The sequence below is a fragment of the Chiloscyllium punctatum genome, chromosome 37 (genome assembly GCF_047496795.1).
Source record: "Chiloscyllium punctatum isolate Juve2018m chromosome 37, sChiPun1.3, whole genome shotgun sequence".
Lineage (NCBI taxonomy): Eukaryota > Metazoa > Chordata > Chondrichthyes > Orectolobiformes > Hemiscylliidae > Chiloscyllium > Chiloscyllium punctatum.
The window spans coordinates 53,369,818-53,383,301 of NC_092775.1; the positions used below are offsets into that span (position 1 = coordinate 53,369,818).

The 13,484-nt window shown below is 45.8% G+C and overlaps 1 protein-coding gene across 2 annotated transcripts in view; it reads left to right on the plus strand.

Moving 5' to 3' along the window:
- The first annotated feature begins 5,508 nt into the window (after nucleotides 1-5,508).
- Nucleotides 5,509-13,484, plus strand: part of ctsa (cathepsin A) — a 48,193-nt gene continuing 40,217 nt past the window's right edge. For both annotated transcript variants that reach the window (XM_072556835.1, XM_072556836.1), the window contains exons 1-3: nucleotides 5,509-5,620; nucleotides 6,001-6,164; nucleotides 10,221-10,332. In XM_072556835.1, coding sequence (XP_072412936.1) covers nucleotides 6,001-6,164; nucleotides 10,221-10,332 — 276 coding nt within the window. In that variant the 5' untranslated portion in view covers nucleotides 5,509-5,620. The remainder of the gene's footprint in view (nucleotides 5,621-6,000; nucleotides 6,165-10,220; nucleotides 10,333-13,484) is intronic.

The following is a 13,484-nucleotide window of genomic DNA, read 5'->3' on the forward strand; positions in this document are numbered from 1 at the left end:
GAGCGACGCTCCGAAAGCTAGTGTGCTTCCAATTAAACCTGTTGGACTATAATCTGGTGTTGTGTGATTTTTAACCTGGTTAAGAAAAGCCAGTCAAAACGGAACAACAGAATGAGGAAGTCATGAGTTTGTGGAAAGATTAGAGCTGGCTCCCTGCCCAGTTATGTTCAGATTCACAAGACAGACTTCTTGTGACAGACAGGGTCAGACAATTTAATCTGTCTTCCATTAGAGCATCCAGTGTTTTATTTTCAGTTCAGTGTCCTTGCCTCAACTATTTTTCTTAATAATCAGTTCCTGCTGTTAAATACACTCAGGGGAAAGGATACTGCTCACTGTCTATCTACAGTTTGATTATTACCTGGTCAGACACCAGGTATGGTGATGTGGGTGACCTTGAAGCCATCAGCATTGTCTTGTTAAATGCCACCTGGTTCACTAATGTTCTTCCAGGAAGGAAATCTGCTGTCCTTACCCAGTCTTGTCTACATGTGACTCCAGTCCCACAGCAATGAGCTTGACTGTGAACCATCCTCTGAAATGCTCCAGCAAACTATTCAGTTGTAGCAAACCATGACAGAAAAATCTTACCATAAAACTGAACACCAAAAAAGGGCCCAACCAGTGCAGTTAGCTATCCACAGTGCTCCTTTTTAACAAGTCTGGACTTGTCCAAAGGTTTGAAAGCCATCCCACAGACCCATCAACTAACAGTATGACACTGCTCAACCAATCATATCTTCTGGTTAACATTCGAGTCTCCTCTAACACCATCCCTGGGCATGTCCTATTTCAGTAGCAGTCAGGAGGGAGTGGTTCTGGGAGTCCTCAATGGTGACTCTGAATACCATGAAGTCACATAGCACCAGATCAAACATGGGCAAGGAAACCTTCTGCTAATTGTGACCAATCACCTTCATCCAGAACTACTGAGTGGATGGACCCAGCTGAGGGCCTGCCGATATGGCCTGCCCCCGGTTCACTAATGCCCTTCATGGAAGAAAAACTGCCGTCCTTGCCTGATCTGGACTACATGTGACTCCAGACCCACAGCAACCCGTTGGCTCTTAACTGCCCTCTGAATGGTCCCAACAAGCCACTCAGTTCAAGGACCATGGAAGATGGACAATAAATGTCACCCTTTAGGTGACACCCATAACCCATCAATGAACAAAAACCACCATTTAAAGAAAGAGATTCATACTCAGTGTTTGACCCCAATGACTCTCTCTGTTTCTTTGTGCAAATGGTGATATAATTGTCCTGCAATTGAGACTCTCTTGTGAGGGGAACGAGAGTGGATTCTTGGAACTAAATGATCTGCTGGTGAATGAGTTTGAAAATCATTTTCAAAAGAGACAGAATTGATACTTCATTCAGTGAGTGGTCAAGTTCTGCAATGTTCAGTGTGAACAGACCAGGTGCAAGATATTTGAAAGGGAATTAGACCGTTATTTCAAAAGAAGTAGATGTAGGACTAAGGGAGGAAGCAGGAGAAGGAAACTTAGTGATTTGGAGAACTGGTACAAACATAACGGGCCAAATGACCTCCTTCTGTGCTAGCTCACAATGAAATAAAAAATGGACTATTGATCTTGAATCCCATCATTGAATTTAATACCATAAATGGTTTTTAAAGACGTTGATTGAAAATGGCCCTTTGCATCGCTTCACCAGTCTGGCAAAGTTTTATAAAAACTTGATTAGTTAAGAAGTACCAAGCTGAAAGTAACATTTTATTCAAAGGAAATTAAAGTAGTCAATGCCCAACCTAGCATCCTTATCTCCAAACTGTTTTGCACAATCATGGGTATTTTCACATGTTGAAGCTGAAATGTTATGTTCAGACAGAATATAAAGCAAACTGCTATTTTGAGCAATTTTTCTATGGCAGAAACAGAGGACATTGTGGAGGTGCTGGTGTTGGACTGGGGTGGACAAAGTTAAAAATCACACAACACCAGGTTATAGTCCAACAGGTTCATCTGGAAGCATTAGCTTTTGGAGCGATGAAGGAGCAGCACACAGAAAACTTGTACTTCCAAATAAACCTGTTGGACTAAAACCTAGTGTTGGGGGATTTTTAACTAGAAACAGAGGAGATAGAGTTTTAACTACAGAAAGTGAGGAGAAGGTTCACTCCCCTGTTCTTAAGAAGAAAATCCCAGTGACAACATCGAATGGAAAATGATTGGTTGACAGTCCTGGAAATCAACCAGTCTATCATGGTGTCAGGTTGAAAACTGATCCTTAAAAGAAGGACATCAAAATCCTCCAATCTGTATTTTCATTGTTCTTCCTTTCCTATTGTACACTATCCCCTGTTTGTTTTATGTTTGCCTGAGTAAATGTGAGAGTGTGAAGGCCAAAAGGCTGCATGCTGAATGTTGTACCTTATGAAGTTTCTCATGGTGATGGTTAGATTCTCTTTAGTTAGAGATGGTCATTGCCTGGCATTTGTGTGATGCAAATGTTATTTGCCACTTGTCATGATATTATCTGGATATTGTTCAGAACTTGTTACATTTGAACATGGACTGCTTCAGTGTCTGAGGAGCTGCAAAAGGTGCTGAACATTGTGCAATCATCAGTGAATATCACCACTTCTGACTTTATGATGGAGGGAAGGTCATTGAAGAAGTAGCTGAAGGTGGTTGGGCCTAGGACACTACCGTAAGGAGTTCCCGCAGAGATGTCCTGGAGCTAAAATGACTGACTTTCAACAATCTTCCTATGTACCAGGCATGACTCCAATCAACATGGACGTTCCTCCCTTATTCCCATTGATTCCTGTTTTGCTAGGACTCCTTGATGCCACACTTGGTTGAATACAACCTTGATATCGAGGGCTGTCACTCTCACCTCACCTCTGAAATTCAGCTCTTTTGTCCATGTTTGAACCAAAGCTGAAATGACATCAGGAGCTGAATGGCCCTGGTGGAACCCAAACTGAGCATCACTGATTAGCTTCCTGCTAAGCAGGTGCTGCTTGACAGCACTGTTAACACCTTCTATCACTTTACTGATGATCAAGAGTGGGAATTGGTCAGGTTGGATCTGTCTTGCTTTTTAATAGTTAAAAATCACTTAACACCAGGTTATAGTCCAACAGGTTTATTTGAAAGTACAAGCTGTCCTGTTTTGTAAATTCAGCAAGGTAACATCGCATTTTTAAGTGTGCCTGGTGCTGCTCCTGGCATCCCTCTTGCACTCTGCATTGAACAAGAGCTCTCGGTTTGGTAGTAATGATAGAGTTTGAGGAGGGGGGAATATTCTAGGCCATGAGGTTTACTGCAGTTGACTACAATGCTGCTAATGGCCCCAAAGCCTCACGGATACCTGAAATAAAATACATTAACCAATTTAGACGCAAAAACTCACAAGTAGCAGTCAATGTGTTCTAGCCTTAAGTGAAGTGTAAGTTTTGGACAGTAGGGTGAACTCAACAACTTTTGAAATAGTCGAGAGTGTTGTGGTGGTGGAAAAGCACAGCTGATCAGAGGATCCGAAGATCAGGAGAATCAATGTTCAGGAATAAGGCTTGCGGGCTGGAGCTGAGAGATAAAAGGGAAGAGGGGGTGGGGTTGGGGTTGAAAAAGTGATAGGTGGATGAAGGTGAGGGAGAAGGTGATTGGTCAGAGTGGGGAGTGATGGACAGGTCTGGAAAATTGGTGCCAAGTTGGAGGCTTGGGACTGGGATAATGTGGGGTGGGGGGAATGGGAAATGAGGAAGCTGTTGAAATCCACATCTATCCCATATGGTTGCAGGGTTCCAAGGCGGAATATGAGGCGTTCTTCCTCCAGGCATTGGGTGGTAATGATTTGGCAGTGGAGGAGGCCCAAGACCTCCATGTCCTTAACGGAGTGGGAGGGGTAGTTGAAGTGTTCAGCCATAAGGCATTGGGGTTGGTGGGAGCGGGTGTCCCAGAGATGTTCTCTGAAACGATCGGCAAGAAGACGTCCTGACTCCCCGATGTAGAGGAGATCACATTGGGTGCAACGGATGCAGTAGATGACATTGTTAGAGGTACAGGTAAATTTCTGATGGATGTGGAAGAATCCCTTGGAGCCTTGGACAGAGGTGAGGGGAGTGGTGTGGGCGCAGGTTTTGCACTTCCTATGGTGGCAGGGAAAGGTGCCAGGAGTGAGGTATGGGCTGGTGGGGGGCGTGGACCTGACGAGGGAGTCGCAGAGGCAATGGTTTCTCCAGAACGCTGATAGGGGTAGGGAGGGAAATATATCTTTGGTGGTGGGGTCCATTTGGAGGTGGCAGAAGTGCTGGAGGATGATGCGATGGAGGTTGGTGGGGTGGAAGATGAGGATCAGGAGGGTTCTGTCCTTGTTGCATTGCGAGGGGTGGAGTTCAAGGGTGGTGGTGCGTGAAATGGAGGAGATGCGCTGGAGGGCATCCCGTGGGAAGTTGCGATCATGGAAGAAGGAGGCCAGCTGGGACTTTCTGATGTGGAATTGATCATCCTGGGAACAGATGTGGCAGAGGTGGAGGAATTGGAAGTAAGGGATGGCGTTGTTACAGGAGGTAGAGTGGGAGGAGGTGCAGTCTAGGTAGCTGTGGGAGTCAGTGGGTTTGTAGTAGATGTCTATGGTTAGTTGGTCGTCGGAGACAGTGATTGAGAGGTCCAGGAAGGGGAGGGAGGTGTCCAAGATGGTCCAGGTGAATTTGAGGTCGGGTGGAAGGTGTTGGTAAAGTTGATGAACTGTTCAACCTCCTCGTGGGAGCATGAGGCGGTGCCGATACTTTCTTCGAAATAGTGACTTTTAGTGAACTTAACACATTGTGAGGGCAGACGGAAACTCATTTCAATGTCTTAAGCAAAAGCCAGCATTTTTAGCAGTGTAATGCTCCTTTAGTCCTGCACTGGAGTTCCCACCTGCAATCGGTGCTCGAATGGGAGTTGAACCCACCAACTTTGTGGCTCAAATAGCAGCACTGGCACACAGCCACGGGTGACTGCGAAAGAAATGCCTTGTCCCTGTGACACCTGAAAGTTGGTATCATTTGAGAAGGAAACAGATAGTGGAATTGGGAATAATGACTGGTCACGTATACTAGTGTACATGAGCTGGAGAGCAGAGTGGCCAGATTTAAATTGCAGTGAGGAAGAACAGTTACTGACAACAGCGTGGGACAGAAGCTGCATTCTGCACCCAGGTCACTGGGGAGAAAGCAATGTGTTGGAGACAGGGCGAACACTGGCCACTCAGTGCAAATATTGACACTTCCTTCTATGTTGAAAATGTGTTGCTGGAAAAGCGCAGCAGGTCAGGCAGCTTCCAAGGAGCAGGAGAATCGACGTTTCGGGCATAAGCCCTTCTTCAGGAATGAGGAAAGGCTCATGCCCGAAACGTCGATCCTCCTGCTCCTTGGATGCTGCCTGACCTGCTGCACTTTTCCAGCAGCACATTTTTCAGCTCTGATCTGCAGCATCTGCAGTCCTCAGTCTCTCCTCGAAGACTTCCTTCTCTGTATCAATCCCCACTGAGTCATGTGACCGCCTTGCCGCAGCGCGGAGTCATGTGACCAGCGGCCACATGACCGGAGTCCAGGTATCGCCCTGAGTGTGAGGGAGAGTTCCCTGTCTGTCCCGGGCACTGTGTACAGGTAATGCCTGGCCCAGGGCACCGCGGACCGGACGGGTATGGGCGACCCTGCTCTGCAGAGCTCTCCTCCTCCGGCAGCAGCAGGATCTGTGGCCCCTTGGGGAACACGGCTCCGCTTCCCAACCCACCTCCCACTCCCAGGGACTTGGGCGCTGAGCCCACACCGACATTCCCGGTGTCTCTCTGAGGGCATATCTACTCTCCCTTATCCCAGAACTGTCGGAGGCCGATCGGCCCAGGTTTTGAGTGGGAGTCCTGCTGGTTGTCCTGGTAGTGAACTCTGAGCTGCGGGATATCTGTGGAGCCAGGAGAAAAATAAGGGCTATGTAACTCAGTGATTTTATTTTTAAAAAAGGCTCTGTTGGTTTTTTTTTCACACAGATGGTTTGGCTTGGGCTGTTAGCTGTGCTGCTGGAAATCTTTCTTATTGAATCTGCCCCAGCGAAGGATGAGATCAACTACCTACCAGGACTGGCCAAGCAACCCAGCTTTAGACAGTACTCTGGATACCTGAATGTATCTGAAAACATACACCTCCATTACTGGTCAGTGATTCACTTTCTAAATGCTAGTGGCATTTGTTGAGCTATATATTTTTGTATCCACTTCCTCCTTCAGTGTGGGGTGGCTGCCCTGTTTACAGATAGCAGGCTGCGCTGCAGCAGTTTCAGTACCTCATTGTAGAACAGGCAAATATTGGTCCTTTTAGAAGTGGAGACAGGATGAATTGTCATGGGGAATGAAGAATTGATGGATATTGAACAAATGTTCTGTCTGTCTGCATGCTAGAGGATACAGTTGTTGATAGTGAGAACACTGTGGACCAGGTTAATGGGCTTCAACAGATTGATATTAAGGAAGTGGATGTGCTGGAAATTCTGGGAAGCATCAAGATAGACAAGTCCCCAGGGCTGGACCAGGTATATCCAAGGTTACTATGTGAAGTGAGGAGTGAGATTGCTGCACCTCTGGCGATGATCTTTGCATCCTCACGCTCCATGGGAGTAGTACCGGATGATTGGAGGAATGTGAATGTTTTTCCTCTGTTGAAGAAAGGGAATAGGGAAGCCCCTGGGAATTACAGACCAGTCAGTCTTATGTTTGTGGAAAACAAGGTACTGGAAAGGATTCTGAGAGAGATGATTTATGACCATTTGTAAAAAACAGTTTGATTAAAGATAGTCAGCATAGCTTTGTGAGGGGCAGGTCATGCCTCATAAGCCTTATTGAGTTTTTTTGAGGATGAGACGAGACAAGTTGTTGAAGGTCAAACGGTGGATGTGGTGTATATGGATTTCAGTAAAGCATTTAATAAGATTCCCCACAGTAGGCTCATTCAGAAAGTTAGGAGGTATGGGATACAGGGACATTTGGCTGTCTGGATACAGAATTGGCTATCCAAAAGAAGACAGCGAGTGGCAGTGGATGGAAAGATTTCTGCCTGACGGTCGGTGACCAGTGGTGTCCCACAGGGATCTGTTCTTGGGCCTCTGCTCTTTGTAGTTTTTATAAATGACTTGGATGAGGAAGTGGAAGAGTGGGTTAGTATGTTTGCTGATAACTCAAAGGTCGGTGGTGTTGTATATAGTGGAAAGGGCTGTTGCAGGCTACAACAAGACATTGACAGGATGCAGAGCTGGGTTGAGAAGCAGCAGACAGAATTCAACCTAGATAAATGTGAAGTGATACATTTTAGAAGGTCGAATTTGAATACTGAATACAGGGTTAAAGACAGGATTCTTGGCAGTGTGGAGAAACAGTGGGATCTTGAGGTCCACACACGCACATCCCTCAAAGTTGCCACCCAAGTTGATAAGGTTGTTAAGAAGGCATATGGTGTTTTTGGCTTTCATTAACACGGGATTGTGTTTAAGAGCCATGCGGTTTTGCTGCAGCTTGATAAAACCACACTTGGAATATTGTGTCCTGTTCTAGCTGCCTCATAGGAAGGATTAGAGAGGGTGCAGCGAAGATTTACCAAGATGCTGCCTGGATTAGAGGGCTTGTCTTGTGAAGAGAGGTTGATTGAGGAAGGGCTTTCCACACTGGAGAGAAGGAGGAAGGGAGGTGATTCGGTGGAGGTATACAAGGTAATGAAAGGCATAGAGAGAATAGATAGCTAGAGACTTTTCTGCAGGACAGAAATGGCTGTCACAAGGGGTCATAATTTTAAGGTGATTGGAGGAAGGTATGGGGAGATGTCAGAGGTAGGCTCTATATGTAGAGAGTGGTGGGTGCATGGAATGTACTGCCAGTAGTACTAGTAGAGTCAGAGCCATTAGGGACATCTAAGCGACTGCTGGACAAGCACATGGATGGCAGTAAATTGAGGAGTGTGTAGGTTAGGTTGATCTTAAATTAAGATAAACGCTTGGCACAACATTGTGGGCTGAAGGGCCTGTATTGTGCTGTACTGTTATGTTTGAATTTACATACCAGATATGAAGGGTAAACCAGGTGAGTGAGGGAATTTTGGTAATTTAATACCAGCAGGGAAAGAGGGTCTAAAATCTAGCAAATTCCCAGGACCCGATGATTCACATTCTTTAGGTCTAAGAGACAGCTACAGAGATATGGGATGCTGGCTGTTAGTCATAGAGATGTACAGCATGGAAACAGACCCTTCGATCCAACCTGTCCATGCCGACCAGATATCCCAACCAACCTAGACCCACCTGCCAGCACCTGGCCCATATCCCTCCAAACCCTTCCTATTCATATACCCATCCAAATGCCTCTTAAATGTTGCAAATGTATCAGCCTCCACCACTTCCTCTGGCAGCTCATTCCATACCCGTGCCACCCTCTGTGTGAAAAAGTTGCCCCGTAGGTCTCTTTTATATCCTTCCCCTCTCACCCTAAACCTATGCCCTCTAGTTCTGGACTCCCCGACCCTGGTGAAAAGACTTTGTCTATTTATCCTATCCATGCCCCTCATAATTTTGTAAACCTCTATAAGGTCACCCCTCAGCCTCTGATGCTTCAGGGAAAACAGCCTCAGCCTGTTTAGCCTCTCCCTGTAGCTCATATCCTCCAACCCTGGCAACATCCTTGTAAATCTTTCTCTGAACCCTTTCAAGTTTCACAACATCTTTTCGATAGGAAGGAGACCAGAAGTGAACACAATATTCCAACAGTGGCCTAACCAATGTCCTGTACAGCCGCAACATGACCTCCCAACTCCTGTACTCCATACTCTGACCAATAAAGGAAAGCATACCAAACGCCGCCTTCACTGTCCTATCTGCCTGTGACTCCACTTTCAAGGAGCTATGAACAAGGTCTCTTTGTTCAGCAACACTCCCTAGGACCTTACCATTAAGTGTATAAGTCCTGCTAAGATTTGCTTTCCCAAAGTGCAGCACCTCACATTTATCTGAATTAAACTCCATCTGCCACTCTCAGCCTGTCTAGGTGACATCCTCGGTGCTTGGGAGCCTCCTGTGAAGCGCTTCTGTGATGTTTCCTCCGGCATTTGTAGTGGTTTGTCTCTGCCGCTTCCGGTTGTCAGTTCCAGCTGTCTGTTGCAGTGGTCGGTATATTGGGTCCAGGTCGATGTGCTTATTGATTGAATCTGTGGATGAGTGCCATGCCTCTAGGAATTCCCTGGCTGTTCTGTTTGGCTTGTCCTATAATAGTAGTGCTGTCCCAGTCATGTTGCATGTCATCTGCATGTATGGCTACTAAGGATAGCTGGTCGTGTCATTTCATGGCTAGTTGGTGTTCATGGATGCAGATCGTCGGCTGTCTTCGTGTTTGTCCTACAAAATCCCATGTAAGGACTGCACAAAACACTACCATTTATCCAATACGCTGCATTCCTGTTACTCCTTCCAAAGTGAATCACCTCACACTTTTCCGCATTAAACTCCATTTACCACCTCTTGGCCCAGCTTATCTATGTTGGTCTGTAACCTACGACATCCTTCTGCACTGTCCACAACTCCACTGACCTTAATGTCATTTGCAAATTGACTGCTTGCTTTCTTTCTCGTCTGTCTGTCTGAGAGTCTGTATAAATTCCATAAGTTTGTTTATCCACCTAACACTTCTCAATATCCCCCATTGGTCTGACACTTCTCTCACCACACGAAGCACACTGGACCCCTGTGAACCTTATTATTGGAACACGGGTATCTGGGGAAGACTTCCTGATGGTTCACGTCTGCACTTTGGATTCCAGCACAACAGCTCTGAGCTGATGTTTGTGACATGGATACTTCCTGCTGAAATTGTCATCCCAGGATTTCAGTGTTTTTCCACAATGTCCCCTGATCTGCTGTTACAGGACAGAAGCTACACTGCTGTCCCTAACTAATCTTATTCATTTTAAGGTTGGTTAATGTCATAAGCTTTGTTATTTGGGAAAAAAAATACAATGGTATCCTCATCATAAAAATATAAAGTACTCGATCTAACTTTTAATTTGGAGAGTTTACTAGATAAAATTGCATTTAACCTGCCTTGATCACTCACTTGGTTCAGGACCAGCTCCACACTCACCCACTCCAGGCTCAGCCTTTCCTCTTTGTCAGCCCATTGCGTTGTGTGTCGTGATCCAGTCTCTCTGTGCTGAACATTTACTGGCTCTTGTCCTGCAGGTTTGTGGAGTCTCAGGGCCATCCTGAAAGTGATCCTGTTGTCCTGTGGCTGAATGGAGGACCTGGCTGCAGCTCCTTGGATGGGCTTCTAAATGAACATGGGCCCTTCTTGGTAAGCAAACAGAGACTTGGGGGCTGGGCCAATGGAAGATTCATGGATTTGGGAAGAGTTTGGGATTCTGCTGCGAAACCTGTGGGATAAGCTGATCAGGTAGATGTTAACCCTGAATGAGCTCGTGTCGGTCAGTGGATTTCCCTCGTCTGTGCTGGGCTGGTTACATCTGGCAAATTTCCAATTTGTCTCCACACTGCAAGCTCAGGGAAGTTTGGGAGATGGAGTTAATGAGATAAGCATCAGCTAGGTTCTTGAAGCCTCACTAGGTCAGCAGCAGAACAATCATGGAACCCAACCAGAGGTCTATAGACTGATTCCAGAGGTGAGGGGTTTATTTTATGAAGAGAGATTGAACGGATAGGCCGACACTCTGTGGAGTTTAGAAGAGTGAGAGGAGATCTCATTGAGGGATGGAAGATCATAAAGGGGGTTGATAGAGTCAGTATAGGTTGTTTCCTCATTTGGGGGCAATCTAGAATGAGGGCATTGTTTCAAATCTGCTACCCCTTATCCTAAAACACAAATGAGAAATTACTTCCTTCAAAAGGTTGTAAATCTGTGGGATCCGCTGCTAGAGTGTGCAGTGGATGCTGGGACTTGATTGGATTTGATTTATTATTGTCACATGTACCGAGATACAATGAAAAGTATTGTTTTGGGTGCTATCCAGGCAAATCATACCTTATATTAGCACATCAGGGTAATAGAACAGAATGTAGAATATAGTGTTAAAGTTACAGAGAAAGGTCACCTCTAATATGAGAGGACTGTTCACAAGTCTCATGACAGCGAGCTGCTCTTGAACCAGTTGGTATGTTTTCAAGCTTTCTGCCCAATGGAAGTGAGTGTAACAGGGCTGGGAGGGTCTTTGATTATGTTGACTGTTTTCCTGTGGCAGTGGGAAGTAAGACATTGGGTAACAGTAAGGAGGAGATAGATTTATTAATGGATTGAAGGCTTATGGAGAGTGGGTAGGAAAGCGGAATTGGATCAGAAATGACCAATCATGATCGTATTAAATGGCGGAGTAGGCTGACTGGCCTAATCCTACATAATGATCTGATGTAACTGTGATGTTGTCCGAGATGAAGAACTGTCAAGGACTATTGCCTCAGTGGAGATAGAGGAAGTCCGACTATTGAGCTAACGTGGTGGTAACAAAAAGCCAGGGAACTATAAACCAGTGAGCCTGACATCGGTGATGTGCAGGTTTTTGGAGGGAATCCTGAGGGACAGGATGTACATGTATTTGGAAAGGCAAGGACTGATTAGGGATAGTCAACATGGCTTTGTGCATGGAAAATCATGCCTCACTTAGGGGCGACATGGTGGCTCAGTGACCCGGGTTCAATTCCTGCCTTGGGCAACTGTCTGTGTGGAGTTTGCGCATTCTCCCTGTGTTTGCATGGGTTTCCTCCAGGTGCTCCAGTTTCCTCCCACAGTCCTAACATGTGCAGGTCAGGTAAATTGGCTGAGCTAAATTGCCCGCAGTGGTAGATGCATTAGTCAGGGGTAAATGTCGGGGAATGGGCCTGTGTGGGTTGTTCTTTGGAGGGTCAGTGTGGACTTGTTGGGCTGTAGGGCCTGTTTCCACACTGTAGGGAATCTAATCTGCATGTTTTTGGTGAAGTAACAAAAGGATTGAGGAGGGCATGGTGGTGGATGTGATCTATATGGACTTCAGTTAGATGTATGACAAGGTTCATCACGGTAGACTGGTTAGCAAGGTTAGATCTCATGGAATACAGGGAGAGCTAGCCATTTGGATGAAGAACTGGCTCGAAGGTAGAAGACAAGAGGCTGATGAAGGGAGAGTTGCCTTTCAAACTGGAGGCCTGTGACCAACTTGTGTGCCACAATGATCGATCCTGGGTCCACTGCTTTTCTTCATTTATGTAGTTGATTTGGATGTGAACATAGGTATAGTTAGCAAGTTTGCAGATGACACCAAAATTGGACTGTAGTGGAGAGGGAAGAAGGTTACCTCAGTACAACAGGATCTTGATCAGATGATCCAATGGGCCGAGGAATGTTGAATGAAGTTTAATTTAGATAAATGTGAGGTACTGCATTTTGGAAAGGTAAATCAGGGATGCACTTGTACACAATGGTAAGATTCTGGGGAGTGTTGCTGAACAAAGAGACCTTGGAGTGCAGATTCATAGTTCCTTCAACGTACAATCACAAGTAGATAGGATATTAAAGGTGGTGTTTTTTTTTATGCTTTCCATTATTTGACAGTGCACTGAGTATAGGAGTTGGGCAGTCATGCTCTGGCTGTACAAGACATTGGTTAGGCCACTTTTGGAACAGTGTGTGTGGTTCTGGTCTCCCTCCTTTTGGAAGGCTGTTGTGAAACTTGAAAGGGTTCATTTGATCTGTCTTGATGTTGCCAGGATTGGAGCTCTAGGGAGAGGCTGAACAGGCTGGAGCTGTTTTCCCTGGAGCATTAGAGGCTGAGGGGTGACCTTTATAAAGGTTTATAAAATCATGAGAGACATGGATAAGATAAATAGACAAGTCTTTTCCCCGGGATGGGGGAGTCCAGAACTACTGAGCTTAGGTTTAGGCTGAGGGGGAAACATTTTAAAAGGGACCTGAGGGGCAATTTTTTTCATGCAGTGGGTGGTACATTTATGGAATGAGCTGCCAGAGGAAGTGGTGGAGGCTGGTATAATTACAGCATTTAAAAGGCATCTGGATGGATATATATGAATAGGAAGGGTTTGGAGGGATAAGGGCTGGGTGCTGGCAAATGGAACGGGATTAGTTTGGGATATCTGGTCGGCATGGACAAGTTGGACCCAAGGGTTTGTTTCTGTGCTGTATATCTCTGACTCTAACTTAGCGATGGGTGCACTGGAATGGTTTAGGGTGGAGTTCAAGCAATACTGACCTGTGCAAAGTCCCAAATATAGAGAGAAAATGGATAGGATAAATAGACAAAGTCTTTTCCCTGGGGTCGGGGAGTCCAGAACTAGAGGGTATAGGTTTAGGGTGAGACGGGAAAGATATAAAGAGACCTAAAGGGCAACGTTTTCACACAGAGGGTGGTACGTGTATGGAATGAGTTGCCAGAGGAAGTGGTGGAGGCTGGCAACATTTAAAAGGTATTTGGATGGGTATATGATTAGGAAGGATTTGGAGGG